The sequence below is a fragment of the Meles meles genome, chromosome 5 (genome assembly GCF_922984935.1).
Source record: "Meles meles chromosome 5, mMelMel3.1 paternal haplotype, whole genome shotgun sequence".
NCBI classification, from domain to species: domain Eukaryota; kingdom Metazoa; phylum Chordata; class Mammalia; order Carnivora; family Mustelidae; genus Meles; species Meles meles.
In genome coordinates this window covers 143,934,657-143,948,064 of record NC_060070.1, presented here as the reverse complement: position 1 = coordinate 143,948,064, position 13,408 = coordinate 143,934,657, and the positions used below count along the sequence as shown (strand labels likewise).

At 43.5% G+C, this 13,408-nt stretch overlaps 1 protein-coding gene across 1 annotated transcript in view; it reads left to right on the top strand.

Moving 5' to 3' along the window:
* The first annotated feature begins 1,553 nt into the window (after nt 1-1,553).
* Nucleotides 1,554-13,408, top strand: part of KIF13A (kinesin family member 13A) — a 199,800-nt gene continuing 187,945 nt past the window's right edge. Inside the window, 2 exon segments of the mRNA XM_046004604.1 lie at nt 1,554-1,747; nt 1,992-2,082. Coding sequence (XP_045860560.1) covers nt 1,693-1,747; nt 1,992-2,082 — 146 coding nt within the window. The 5' untranslated portion in view covers nt 1,554-1,692.

Below are 13,408 nucleotides of genomic sequence, written 5' to 3'. Positions count from 1 at the left end.
TCCTAGATGACCAGGAGGGTTTGTTTATTTGTTTCTGAGCAATGGAACAGCACGCATGACCAAAGGATACAATTTTAATTAGGAAAAAAATCAGTCTGCAAGTTGGATTTAGGGAGACAGTAGTAGATAGACAGTAAAACCAGGAAGTTAAGAAAATCCCTGAGTAGCTGGAAGGTGAGGAGAAAGGCACAGAACTAACGAGTTAGCTCCAGAAGGTTGTTAATCTTGCCTCTTTTGTTCAGCATTATATTCCAAGAGCCTAGAACAGTGTCCGTCACATAGTTGATCCTTGGGACACATTTGTTGGATAGACGAATGGGTGGACAAAGTCGGTTTTCGCTAGTAGGTTAAGGAAAAGAAAGAAGGTATCACAAGCCTTTCAGAGGTGAGCTTAGTGGACTCTGGAACAGACAGAAGTGAGGAGGAGCGTTTTTTTAAAGGCAAGCCCACAGCCTGGCACCTGCTGGAGACAGAATTGAACCTCGGTCACACCACCTGCCCACACAGTGGCATTAGACCTGACTCCCGTGCTATTTTTCCCGACCACAGAATGTGAGTCTGGGGTACAGGATCCCTAACTTCACGCGCGTCTGCGTGTACCTTTTACAGCACCCTGCACACAGCAGGCCCCCAAGCCGACTCCGAATGAACTTAGGAATGATTGAATTTCCACATTTAAGCAAAATCGAAATACGTCCCCCAGACTCCAACTCTGAATTTTAAACTTGCGTACCCTTCAACAGGCCTGGCACGCAGTAGGTTCCCGATAAGCACTTGTTGAACCAAACAGAGTAACTCGGATTCACCCAGCTCGGCCCTGGCCGCGAGGTCTGCGTTTGGCTGGACCACAGCCCGCGCGGCTCTTGCATTCTTCTGCAAGCGCGAGTGACCCTCCCAGCCCGCCTGACGTCTCTCGCACCGCAGCGGCGGGGAAGGGAAGGGAAGGGAAGGGGCGCGAGGGCGGTGTGGAGAGACACACACTGGGCGGGTGGTAGACGCACGGATTCGTTTCCAGCCTGGGTCGGTCCCCCACGGCCCCCGGAACGCGCGCTGCACGCCGCGGGGCGGGCGGAGGGGGCGGCGCGCTGGCATTTCGGTCCAGGCGTATTCCGTTCCGCGGGTAAGGCCTGCCCACGCCGCACGCCCAAGGGCGCCGGGTCTGCGGTGACAGCGGCCCCGCTGGGGGACTCCGTTCCCGGCGGCGCCCCCGGGCTCCCCGCGGGCGGACACGCCGCAGCCTCGGCCCGGCCCCCCCGCCCCCCGGCGTCCGGCCCCCGCGGCCCCAGGCCCCGCGCCGCTCGCCGTTCCCGCCCCGGCCCCGCCGCGCTCCGGGCGCCGGCCTTCCCTGCGTCCCGGGGGCCCGGCGGGCGGGGCGCGGAAGATGGCGGCGCGGGCCCTCCCGGGGCGGGCGCCAGGGGCCGCGGCGCGGCGATCTCGGCTCGGCCGGCGCGGCTAGAGCGGCGCCTGGGCCCGGCGGCGCGGCCTCCTCCCGCCCGCGCCGCCGCCGCCGCGCCCCGCCCCGCGCGCCCGCCCCTCCCCGGGCCCGGCCGTGCCCCGCGTCGCGCTCCCCCGGGATGGCCCGCGCGCCTCGGCGCTGCCTCGCGGAGCACACGGCGCTCGGGGGGCGCGCGGCGGCGGCGGCGGCGGCGCGGCGCGTGAGGGGCCGCCTCGGGCCGAGCGGGCGCCGCCAACATGTCGGATACCAAGGTAAAAGTTGCCGTCCGGGTCCGGCCCCTGAACCGGCGAGGTGAGGAGCTCCGCTCGTTTTTTCCTTCTGGGGTCGGGCCGAGGGCGGGGGCAACTTTGCAAAGTGCGGGCCGCGGGGCGGGGGCGGCGAGAGCGCGGCGGGGGCGGCGGGGCCGGGGCGCACGGACCGCGCAGCCCCCGGCCCCCCGCGCCCCGGCTCGGCCGCCCCCGGGGGAGCCCCGCGCCCGGGGGCCCGGCGGCGCGGATGCTCGGCTCGGCAGCGGCCCTCTCCCTTCTGCTTCCAGAACTGGAGCTGAACACCAAGTGCGTGGTGGAGATGGAAGGGAACCAAACGGTCCTGCACCCTCCTCCTTCCAACACCAAACAGGGAGAAAGGTAAAGCGGGCGCCGGGACGGCGGGCGGGCGGCTCCCACCCCGCAGTCCCCTGCAAGTTTGAGCCCGGAAAATGGGAGTGCTCGTCCCTATTGTTAGGAGGCCGGCTTCAAGTTTGTCGCACGCTCCCGTCTGGAGCGGTTGCAAGTCCAAGTTCCTCTCCTCCCGCTGCCCCCCTCCTTGTTCCCTCCCATCCCGAGCGGCTTCCGAGCCGGCACCGGCCCGCCGCGTCCCTGGCCGGCTTCGGGGCACCCGGAGAGAGGGGGCCGGATGCCATCCCAGACACGGCTAGTCCCACATTTTACAGATTAGAAAACTGAGGCCTGAGGCGGGCAAAGGACGATCCCAAGGCCTTGTTTTAGGGGAACCCAGTGCCCTTCGTTTTTTTTCCTACCGCTGCACAGTTTGCTTTATTTGGTGGAATTGTTAGGGACTTTGCATGGAAAAGGGGAGACCCCCCCCATAATAAAGCAGAACAGTATTGAATGATGCAGGCTCAGGCGTGGACCATTTAAAATCTATTATTTTGTTGGTGCTGGGTCGAGATAATGCCTGAATGTAATGCGCGAATTTTGATTTTCAAGGAAACAAAAGTGGTGCCCTGAGCTGTGTAGACACTGGGGGGATGTTTAAAAAGGGGCTGCATTTACTAGATGGCAACATATTTGCATTTGAAAAGTGGTAACTCTTGGATCCTTATTAATTCTGCTCTATTCCACGCAGCAGTATGGGAAAATGCCTTAAAATAATTTGAATATTTGGCATTTTTCTGGTAAGCCCCCCGAGAAGAAAACGGTTGGAATTCATTCAGTATAGCAATGCAGTAGCTTGTAAAAATAGAAAGGAAAAAAAAAAAAAAAAACCAAAAAACCCCGGGAGATCTGACAGAATTAATTCCTCTGGGACATGAGTATGAGTGTGTTTCTAAAAGTCACCTGTTGATTGATGCAGTACAATTTAGTGATTTTTTGCTCTTGGGCGATTTTTTCACTGAATAGAGACTGAAGTAGGGTTTGTTATTTTATTGCTAAAGGAAGCAGCTGCCTCTATCCTATAGTCATGTGGTGTTCAGTCACAATTTTGCTAAATTTCGGGGAAGACATTGTCAGGAGGTAAGATTGGGAATTCTTTGCTTTTTGTGCTGAGGGTGGAAATTTTTGTTCAGTTTGCAAACATTCTGCACCCTATAGCAGATAGTCATGATGATAGTAGATAGCTAAAGTTATACTTAAAATGTGTTACATGCTTTTCAGTAATAGATGTATCCTTGGATAATACCTTTAGATACATTGTAAAGATTTATAGTATTTTAGATACATTTGTAGAGGTATAGTTGTATATTTCATGGTGATAGTGAACTGAGTAAATTTCAGTATTTATGGATTGAATTAGATGTTCACATCATCAACATTTTTTCTGAAACTGGGTATTTTTTTTATTGTTTCCTCTGCAAATTCTGCTGGATCAGGTTCTTGAGAGCAGTCTGGAAACAGGTAGAATATTAGCTCCCATTAATGTAGCCGTCGCTTCTGTTTTCCTTGCTGGTTTAGCACCTGCTCCTTGTCACTCTTAACCATAGGGAGTGCGAAGGTTAGTTACCGTTTAATGAGATGAAGCTAATTTGTGGAGAGAAACACTTAATTTTGTGGAACCTGGATAGAAATAACTGTAGACAGGTGGTTAGAAATGCTTTATAATTAGTTGATCATTTTTAGGGACACCATTGCAATTATGAATGGGGATCTTTTAAGTAAAGATTTGTAGGGTGACTTGGGGAATTATCCATCTGCTGGCTTATTGGAATAGCCCCTTATCTGAAACTGTTAAGAATAGCATTGAAACATGGGAGTTCTCTTGTTTTGTCCCCCTGACAGATAAGATTCTTTGGTGGATGGACCCTTTCTGTGGGATTCTGCCTGGGTACTGGTCACTCAGTTTACAGAAAACTTGAGTGCAGTCTATCCAGCGGTGCAGCTTGTAGGTTAGGATTACTGTCTTTGCAAGGATGGAGACATCAGTGCATTTTGATTTTCATTATGTAGCTTGGTTTCATATTTCTCCACTGGTTTTCCCTTAAAGCAACAGTGTATTTAAAAATAGAAATGATTCCTCCCTTGGGCCCTGGGTTGATTAATTACAACAATGCTTCATGTTATGTTTGCAATTCATTTCTGTCATTTATTTTGAGCTAGAGCTCAGGGAAAGGTGAGAATATTATTTTTCTTACCTATTAGTTCAAGGCTTGAACTATAGGAAGTCTTAGAATAATATTGGCAAACCTGTGTCAAAGTGAGGATGATTATTTTCCTGAAAATTGCAAGAAATTACTAATGTATTAACTATGAATAGAAATTTTATCTTAGTGGGTGAAAGTTTGTAGTCCTGCTAGTAAAAACAAGAAAGAATCCTTTGATTTCCAGAAAAAGAAACAGATAGGCTTAGCTTTCATGATTTCCCCCCTTTATGGAATAAAAGCCAAGACTACATGTTAAGGACTGAAAGATCATAGGGCTTCTGAGGTTAAAGATACTTATTCTGAAATTCTAAGATTATACTACACTACAGAGGTCCCGGTTAATAGTTGGACATATTTATTGATCACTGTTTTGAAACATTAAGATAGATATGAACATGTTTCATTTTGTTGTTGTTTTTTTGTTTCTAAGATCAACTACTTTAATTTTATTTATTTATTTTTTTTATTAACATATAATGTATTATTTGCTCCAGGTGTACAGGTCTGTGAATCATCAGGCTTACACATTTCACCGCATTCACCATAGCCCATACCCTCCCCAGTGTCCATTCCCCAGCCCCCTATCCCTAACCCCCCAGCCCCCAGCAACCTTCAGTTTGTTTCATGAGATTAGGAGTCTCTTATGGTTTGTCTCCCTCCTGATCCCATCTTGTTTCATTTTTTCCTTCCCTAACCCCCACTACCTCCCGCCCTGCCTCTCAAATTCCTTACATCAGAGAGATCATATGAAAATTGTCTTTCTCTGATTGACTTATTTTGCTTAGCAAGATACCCTCTAGTTCCATCCACATCATTGCAGATGGCAAGATTTTGGTTTTTTTTTTTGATGGCTGCATAATATTCCACTCTGTGTGTGTGTGTGTGTGTGTGTGTGTGTGTGTGTGTGTGTGTGTGTTTGTGTGTGTGTATTAGATCTTCTTTATCCATTCATCTATTGAAGGACTTCTAAGTTCTTTCCATAGTTTGGCTATTGTGGACATTGCTGCCATAAACATTGGGGTGCACGTGCCCCTTCGGATCACTACATTTGTATCTTTAGGGTAAATACCCAGTAGTGCGATTGCTGGGTCGTAGGGTAGCTCTATTTGCAACTTTCTGAGGAACCTTCATGCTGTTTTCCAGAGTGGCTGCACCAGCTTGCATTCCTATCAACAGTGTAGGAGGGTTCCCCTTTCTCCGCATCCTCACCAACACCTGTCGTTTCCTGATTTGTTAATTTTAGCCATTCTGACTGGTGTGAGGTGGTATCTCACTCTGGTTTTGATTTGTATTTCCCTGATGCCGAGTGATGTGGAGCACTTTTTCATGTGTCTATTGGCCATTCAGATTATGAACATGTTTCTTAAAACATTGTTGCATTTACTATTCAGGAGATATTTATGAAGTTTACATCATATGGGATCCTTTCTCAGCACAGAGGATCCAAAGATGAGTATGGGCCTAGTGTCTGTATCAGAGGTTCGTGACTTTGAGAGACGTGGGAGGAGAGAAGGAAAAATAGTTAAAGTACAATGTGGTAGATTATGTGGGTTATACTTTTACCATTGTATGTACCCTATTATTTGGAAATGACCTGTTTCCTCTTCTATCTCCTTCTGAGGTTGCAAGCTCCATGAAGGCAGGTACTCTACTTACCTTTGTGTCATGCCTTAACTAGCAGCTGGCATACAGCAGGCACTCAGCAAGTGTCTGCACCGAGTAGGTTCCCTGGTGTGAACAGGGTCCCGAGGAGGGGCGTGGAAGTGCATGGAACAGGATGCAGAAACAAGGCAATTCAGGAGGGGAGAAGAGAGTGAGAATCCTTAATTTCCCAAATGGGTAACATTTCAAAAACCACAGTATGAAGAGATACATAGTTTAAAGTCATCTTCTTCTTCTTTTTTTTTTTTTTTAAAGATTTTGTTTATTTACTTGACAGACAGAGATCACAAGTAGGCAGAGAGGCAGGCAGAGAGAGAGGAGGAAGCAGGCTCGATGTGGAGCTCGATCCCAGGACCCTGAGATCATGACCTGAGCCGAAGGCAGAGGCTTTAACCCACTGAGCCACCCAGGTGCCCCGGAAGTGAAGTTTTATTATGAAGATAATATAATGGAACTTGTTTGTTCTTATTTTATGTAAAGTGAATTGTTGGATAAGTATTTAAAGCAATGTACATATGTACTTCAGCCAGGTTAAAAGGAAAATGGGGTAAATTTAGGCTCTTAGTAAAAGAGCATCAAAGTCTTAGCTTCTTGCCCGATTTTTCCATACTGCAAGATGTGCATTGTAGCTTGTAAAGTGTATGTATCCTCGAAGGTCTGTAGAAGAAAGCTATGTCTCTTGGTCAACTAGGTATATTTTCTTGTTTATTTATTTATTTTATTTATTTATTTGACAGAGACAGCTACAGATAAAACACAAGCAGGGGGGAGCTGGAGAGGGAGAGCAGGCTCTGAGCAGCAAGCCTGATGCAGGGCTGGATCCCAGGACGCTGGGATCATAACCTGAGCCAAAGGCACACGCTTAACGACTGAGCCACCCAGGTGCCCCTGTTTATGTGTTGTATGTTCTAACTTTTTTTCCAAGTTGGCTTCCCCTGCTATTCCAAAGGCACCTAGGATGGCTCCTTCTGCTCAAGTATCTTTGCGGACCAGACATTTAGAAATCAGTGAAAGTCATGTGAAATTTAAAAAATAGATTATCTAAGAATCAGTAATATTTCACATTACAAAATTATTTGGGTGACTGAATTCTCTTCTGTTTTCTGTGTTATACTTCTCTCTAGCTCAAATATTATAGTCAGTTGTAAGAACGCAGAGCATTTAGATTTCATTAATATGAGTGATCATTCCTCATGCATGACATTAGTGGTATTTTTAAAGAGCATTTTAATGGAATATTTTCATTAGCTGTCAACATTTGCCATGCCTTTGTTTTAAAATAAAGGTAAAAAAAATAAAAAATAAAATAAAGGTAGATTGGAATCTCTTACTTTTAAAAGCAAAACTAAAAGTAATTATAATGCAGTGTAGATCAGTGTTTTAACATTTATTTTGTTCCGGGGGCACCTGGGTGGCTCAGTGGGTTAAGCCTCTGCCTTCGGCTCAGGTTATGATCTAAGGGTCCTGGGATCGAGCCCCACATTGGGCTCATTGCTCAGCAGGGAGCCTACTTCCCCTCCCTCTGCCTGCCTCTCTGCCTACTTGTGATCTCTCTGTCAAATAAATAAATAAAAATCTTAAAAATAATTATTTTGTTCATAGTCCGTGGTTAAAAATATATTTAACATCATGGACTCTGTGTGTGCGTGTGCACGTGAATGGAGGTTCATGAAAAAATTTACTATGTGTGGGGCGCCTGGGTGGCTCAGTGGATTAAGCTGCTGCCTTCGGCTCAGGTCATGATCTCAGGGTCCTGGGATTGAGCCCCGCATCAGGCTCTCTGCTCCACGGGGAGCCTGCTTCCTCCTCTCTCTCTGCCTGCCTCTCTGCCTACTTGTGATCTCTCTCTCTGTCAAATAAATAAATAAAATCTTAAAAAAAAAAAAAAAAATTTACTATGTGCAGCATATCTATTATTTCCTGTCCCTCTGTTTTAATTCATTTTAGAAGTGATGGTTGACTTACTGAATTAATTTCACAACCCAGGAATGTGTTATAAATTCATAATTTGAAAAACAGAAGTTTAGTGGGCAACAGATTGGGTCCTGAATATATATGTGTATGTGTGTATGTGTGTGTGTGTGTGTAAAAATCAATGTACTTTATTTATTGAAATTTTTCAATTTTAAGTAATCTCTTCTGATTACTTAAAATAAGTAATAACTCATGACCCCAAGATCAAGAGTTGTATGCTCTTCTGACTGAGCCTGCCAGGTGCTCCTAGTATACATAATTTAAAGTGTAAAGTAGTTTTATAATTTATAAAATCTGTGATAAGAAAGAAGGAATCCTCTTTTTCATTTCTTTCACAGAATCAGCCACATATAGCAATTTGAGCTCATTCTTTTGGTATTTCCCTCCATATTTCTTTCTTTTTTTTCTTTTTCTCTTTTCTTTAGATTTTATTTATTTGACAGATCACAAGTAGGCAGAGAGGCAGGCGGGGAGGGGGAGCAAGAGAGTCTGATGCGGGGCTCGATCCCAGGACCCCAAGATCATGACCTGAGCTGAAGACAGAGGCTTAACCCACTGAGCCACCCAGGTGCCCCTCCCTCCATATTTCTGAATAACATGCTGGTAGTGCTAATTTTTATTTGTTTTATGTTCTCTTTCTATGCCTTATCCACACCGCACCCCCAAATTCTTCCCATCCCCTATTTCACCAATATACTTATATAATAACTTTGATCTTATCCATTTGTAGTGTTTATTTATATGATTATGTAATATAGTCAACCATATACAGTTGAGCCATGTGCTCTTCTATGGTTTCTTTTCCTGTCATACAAAATTTTTTGTTTTTCATGGAGTTAACAATTGTTTTTCCTTTTTCCTTTTTTTAAATTTCCTTCTTTTGCTATGTACTTAACCTTCATTTAACATTTAAATTGTCTGCTCCTTGCTTAAATCTCCTTTCAAGACATTTAAATATACCAAATACTTTTCTTGATTTCATCTTCTTAGAGACATGTCTCCTTAAGCCTTCCAGCATGCTCCTGTATGAACTGGTGGTCTTCTGTGCCTGACGTGGCCGTCATGCTAGGGTTGCTGTCACATCATTCTGAGGATTCCCTCTACCTCTCTTCTGTGTGGAATCTCTTGTTTTTCTGTCTCCTTTTTCTTTCTTGGTTTACTGCCTTAATTTTGTGTAGAGCATATACTTCCTTTAAGAGAGGGTGTTCGGAAGATAAAAGCTTTTTGAAACCATGAAAATACCTATTCTACTCACTCACCTCATTGATAGTTTAGGTGGGTATCAAATTCCATTTTAAAGATACTTAGTTGCTCTGTTGTCTTTTACTTTCCTGGGCTTCTGGTGAAAAGTCCAAAGCTATTTGGATTTCTTTTTTTAAAAAATTAAGATATTATGTATTTATTTGACACATGCAGAGACAGAACATAAGTAGGAGGTAGTGGCAGAGGGAGGGGGGAAGCAGGCTCTCTGCCGAGCAGGGAACCTGATGCAGGCTTGATCCCAGGATACTGCGATCATGACCTGAGCCCAAGGCAGACACTTAACTGACTAAGCCACCCGTGGGCCCCACTGTTTGGGTTTCTGATCTTTTAGATGTGACATCGATTTTCATTTTCTGGAATCCTATAGACTATTCTTCCCCAATTTTTTTTCCTTTTTATAAATTATTATTTTTATTAACTATAATGTTTGCCCCAGGGATACAGGTCTGTGAATCATTAGACTTACACATTTCACAGCACTCACCATATCACATACCCTCCCCAATGTCCGTAACCCCACCACCCTCTCTCTAGCCCCCGTCACCCCGCAAACCTTAGTTTGTTTTGTGAGATTTGGAGTCTCTTATGGTTTGTCTCCCTCTGATCCTGTCTTGTTTTATTTTTTCATTCCCCTACTCCCTAAACGCCCCACCCTGCCTTCTTCCCCATTTTTGAGAAATCAGGATAGGCCTTTTTGACCTGGAAATTTATGTCGTGCATGCCTTGTGTCCTTGTCATCTTTTTGTTCTACCTTCTGGAAGATTCCCTCTATTATCTCCCAGCTATTACGTTTAATTTTTCTTTTACCCTACCAATTTTTATTTTCCAACAAGAGCTTTTTTTTTGCCTCTGACTTTTTTTTTTTTTTTAAATAGTATCCTATTTTTGTTTCTTGGTTATGGTATTTTCTGTCTTTTTCTGAGGACATTAATGATAGTTTTCTCTTTATGGTCTACTTTTTAAAATGTTTTGTTTGTTAAAATATGAAGTAGTTTTATAGAAGCCAGTTTAAAGATAGCTTGATCTCTGTCTTCTTTGCTAAGGACATTGCTCAGATGTAGCTGAATGCAGCTAGTCTCTCGTTTCTGCAGGGCAAGGACAATATATGACTCATCTTTGTAATCTCGGTGCCTAGATTCAAGAATGCCCAACACACACAGGAAGCATTTTGTAAGTTCTCTTCAGCGCCAAAAAAATAAGAGATTATTAAAACCTTTTGTCTAATCTCTTTTCTATTAACTTCCAACAATGGAAATAAAAATAATGATTTCCTTTTCCATAAGAGGATATGTAAATGCTATAATTGAAGGTAGTAGCTGCCTTAGACAATGCATAATTACCAGCATTCATAAAGGTAATTAGCTATAGTCAGTACAAAAAGCTGTAAAAAGTAGAAAAATCCTAGTTTTGCATCACTGAATTCTAGTTGAGAGATTTTTTTTTTTTGGAGTTACTTTTAACTTAAAAATATGTATGCTTGTTGGGCTGGGAAATTTTTCCTGCATGATCCCAAACTGGACAGTTTATCACCCCACTAGTTAACTTGGCAGCTTCTGGCAAAAATCTAGTTAGAGATAAGTAGATAACTTGGATTGTTTCCAGTTTTTAACAAAATTGCCCATGCCGTGCACTCATATTTTTAAGGAATTTTCAGGAATGCGTTTCTCCAAGTAGCACGCTGCTTGAAGACGTCAAGCTTTGTCAGAGTCATTCAGCCACACTCACTTTCTCAGATCCTCCCTGGAGCTATGGTAGAGAAGGTGTTTATGCATCTAGAATTTAAAGGAGTTTGGAGAACATTACCAGCATAGGAAACAGAATTGCGGAGAAACCAATGCAGAAACGCCCAGAAAGATTGTATTGTTCCTTGACAACATAAGAAATTCAGTTTACTTAACAACAGAGCTGTCCATAAAGGAAGGAAGGCTAAAATTTATATGAAAACATGTGTTAAAACAACCAGGAATTAATTTATGTGGGATTCAGGAGGTATCTTTTTTTTTTTTTTTTTAAAGATTTATTTATTTATTTTGGTGAGGGTGTGCGCACATGCGTGTGAGCAGGGGAAGAGGCAGAAGGAGAGGGAGAGAAAACCTTCAAGCAGACTCCCTGCTGAACAGGGAGCCGGACAAGGGGCTCGATCCCAGTACCCTGAGATCATGACCTGAGCCAAAATGAAGAGTTGGTCACTCAACTGATTGAGCCACCCAGGCACCCCAGGGGCTATCTTTTCAAAGAAAGTCACTCTACAAAATGTTTCTGGGACTTCAGACTTACAAGTGTAAGAAGAAAATGTAAGAAATTCCTCCCTGGAAATTAGTTTATTTGGCATTTTATCACCCAACAAATTATGTGGAAACTAAATAAAAAAGTCAAGTTTTCGCATCTCTAAAATTTTATTTGTAAAAACACATAATTCTGATATTTGATTGTAGGCTCTAAGGATAAAAGGAAAGGTAGAAGAAACCCTTGTAGACACTCAGGAATAGAGCAGCCCATCTAAGCCTCATTATTTACTTGAGTCCTGTCTGGATTTCCTGTTTCTCTGAGATGGACGATTCAGTGAATCACTGATAAACTAGTAGAATGTTTTTGTTGTTGTTGTTTGTTTTTTTGGCTTGCACAACGCTTATTTATTTATTTGTTTGTTTTTAAAACAGTAATAGAACTGTTTTACCAAATTGTTCTTGCAATGGACTTTTCACATCAAAGCACATTTGCATCTTTAAAAAAAAATTGCTTTCTTAGATACTCTAAAGTGTTTTTTCACGGGTATCTTTATCAGATAGAAGGCGGAAAGAAAAAGGGGTGGGGATCACTATCTGGCCAAGCCTAAGCAGTTCTTTTTCCTCTTCCCTCATTTTGTCCTTGTCCAAGTAATAGACAAATTTGCAGTTACAATTTTGTGTTTTGCTTTTCTCCCATTTATATTTTGTTATGCTATATCATTTTCACAATTATAATTGTAATAATTGAATAGTCTGTTGAGTTTCATAATTTTTAACCATTAAATATTTTTGGACCTTAAGATTGTTTCTCTTAATGATTATACATAGCTGAGAGCATTTGCATGAAACTTTTTAGAATCCTTTGCTAGCTGAAAGGTATTTCTTCTCAAACATGCCTGCTAACACAAAAATAAAGCTTTGAAATTGTATGCCAACATGAACTATTTTCTTACATTATATGGAATTAAAAGTTGCTAATTTGCATATTTAAGTATGAGATAGGTGATGAGGAAAATGATTTTGTATGGGCCATAACAAGAGGTGAGTTCTCACCCTTGAGTATCAGAGTTTTGGAGAGCCCCACCCCAAAAGGTTCTGATCCAAGAGAATTTGCATTTCGAACAGATTCCTGATGCTAATGCTGTTAGCTCAGGACCAAACTTCAACAACTACTGGTTTAGACTAGTGCTGCCCAATAGAATTTTCTGGAACGATGGAATTGTTCTATGTATCTGCATCCAATATGGTAACCACCAGCTGTGTATGATTACTGAGCTCTTGATATGAGGCTAGTGCAACCAAAGAACTGGATTTTAAATTCTACTCAATTTTCATTAATTTAAATTTAAACAGCTGCATGGGGTGGGTGACTGCTGTATTGGACGACAGAGGTCTAGATACGGTCGCACATTAGAATCACCTAGGTGCTCTCAGCATCGATGCCTGGGTCCTACCCTCAGAGCTTCTGGCTGCAGTGGCTTGTGTGCGCCATAGACACTGGGAGTTTGAATGCTCTCCAGATGTCCCAGTTATGATTCAGCAAATTGCCCCAAACTTACTGCTCTAAAACAGCCATTTTCTTATGCTCATGGATTCTGTGGGTCAGGAATTCAGACAGAGCAAAGTAGGTATGACTTGTCTGTTCCACAATGTCTGGGAGCTCCTCTTTGAAGACTAGAAGTCTGAGGGTGTAGACACCTAAAGGCTTGACCGGGTTGAATGTCCACGGTGGTTGACTCACACGGTTGGCATCGGATTCTCACGTGAAGCCCAGGTTGAGAATCACGGGTCCAGTTTATTAATGAACCAGGTGTTGAAGCTCAGGGTCACACCTTGTCCTTTGGTCTGTTTTGCCGTTTTGATTGTGATCATGCATTCGTAAGCATTAACTTTCTGCAGATTAATGTAGGAAAGCCTCATAAATCAGCCTAAGTATTTACCTTATTAAGGTAACTGATGGAAATT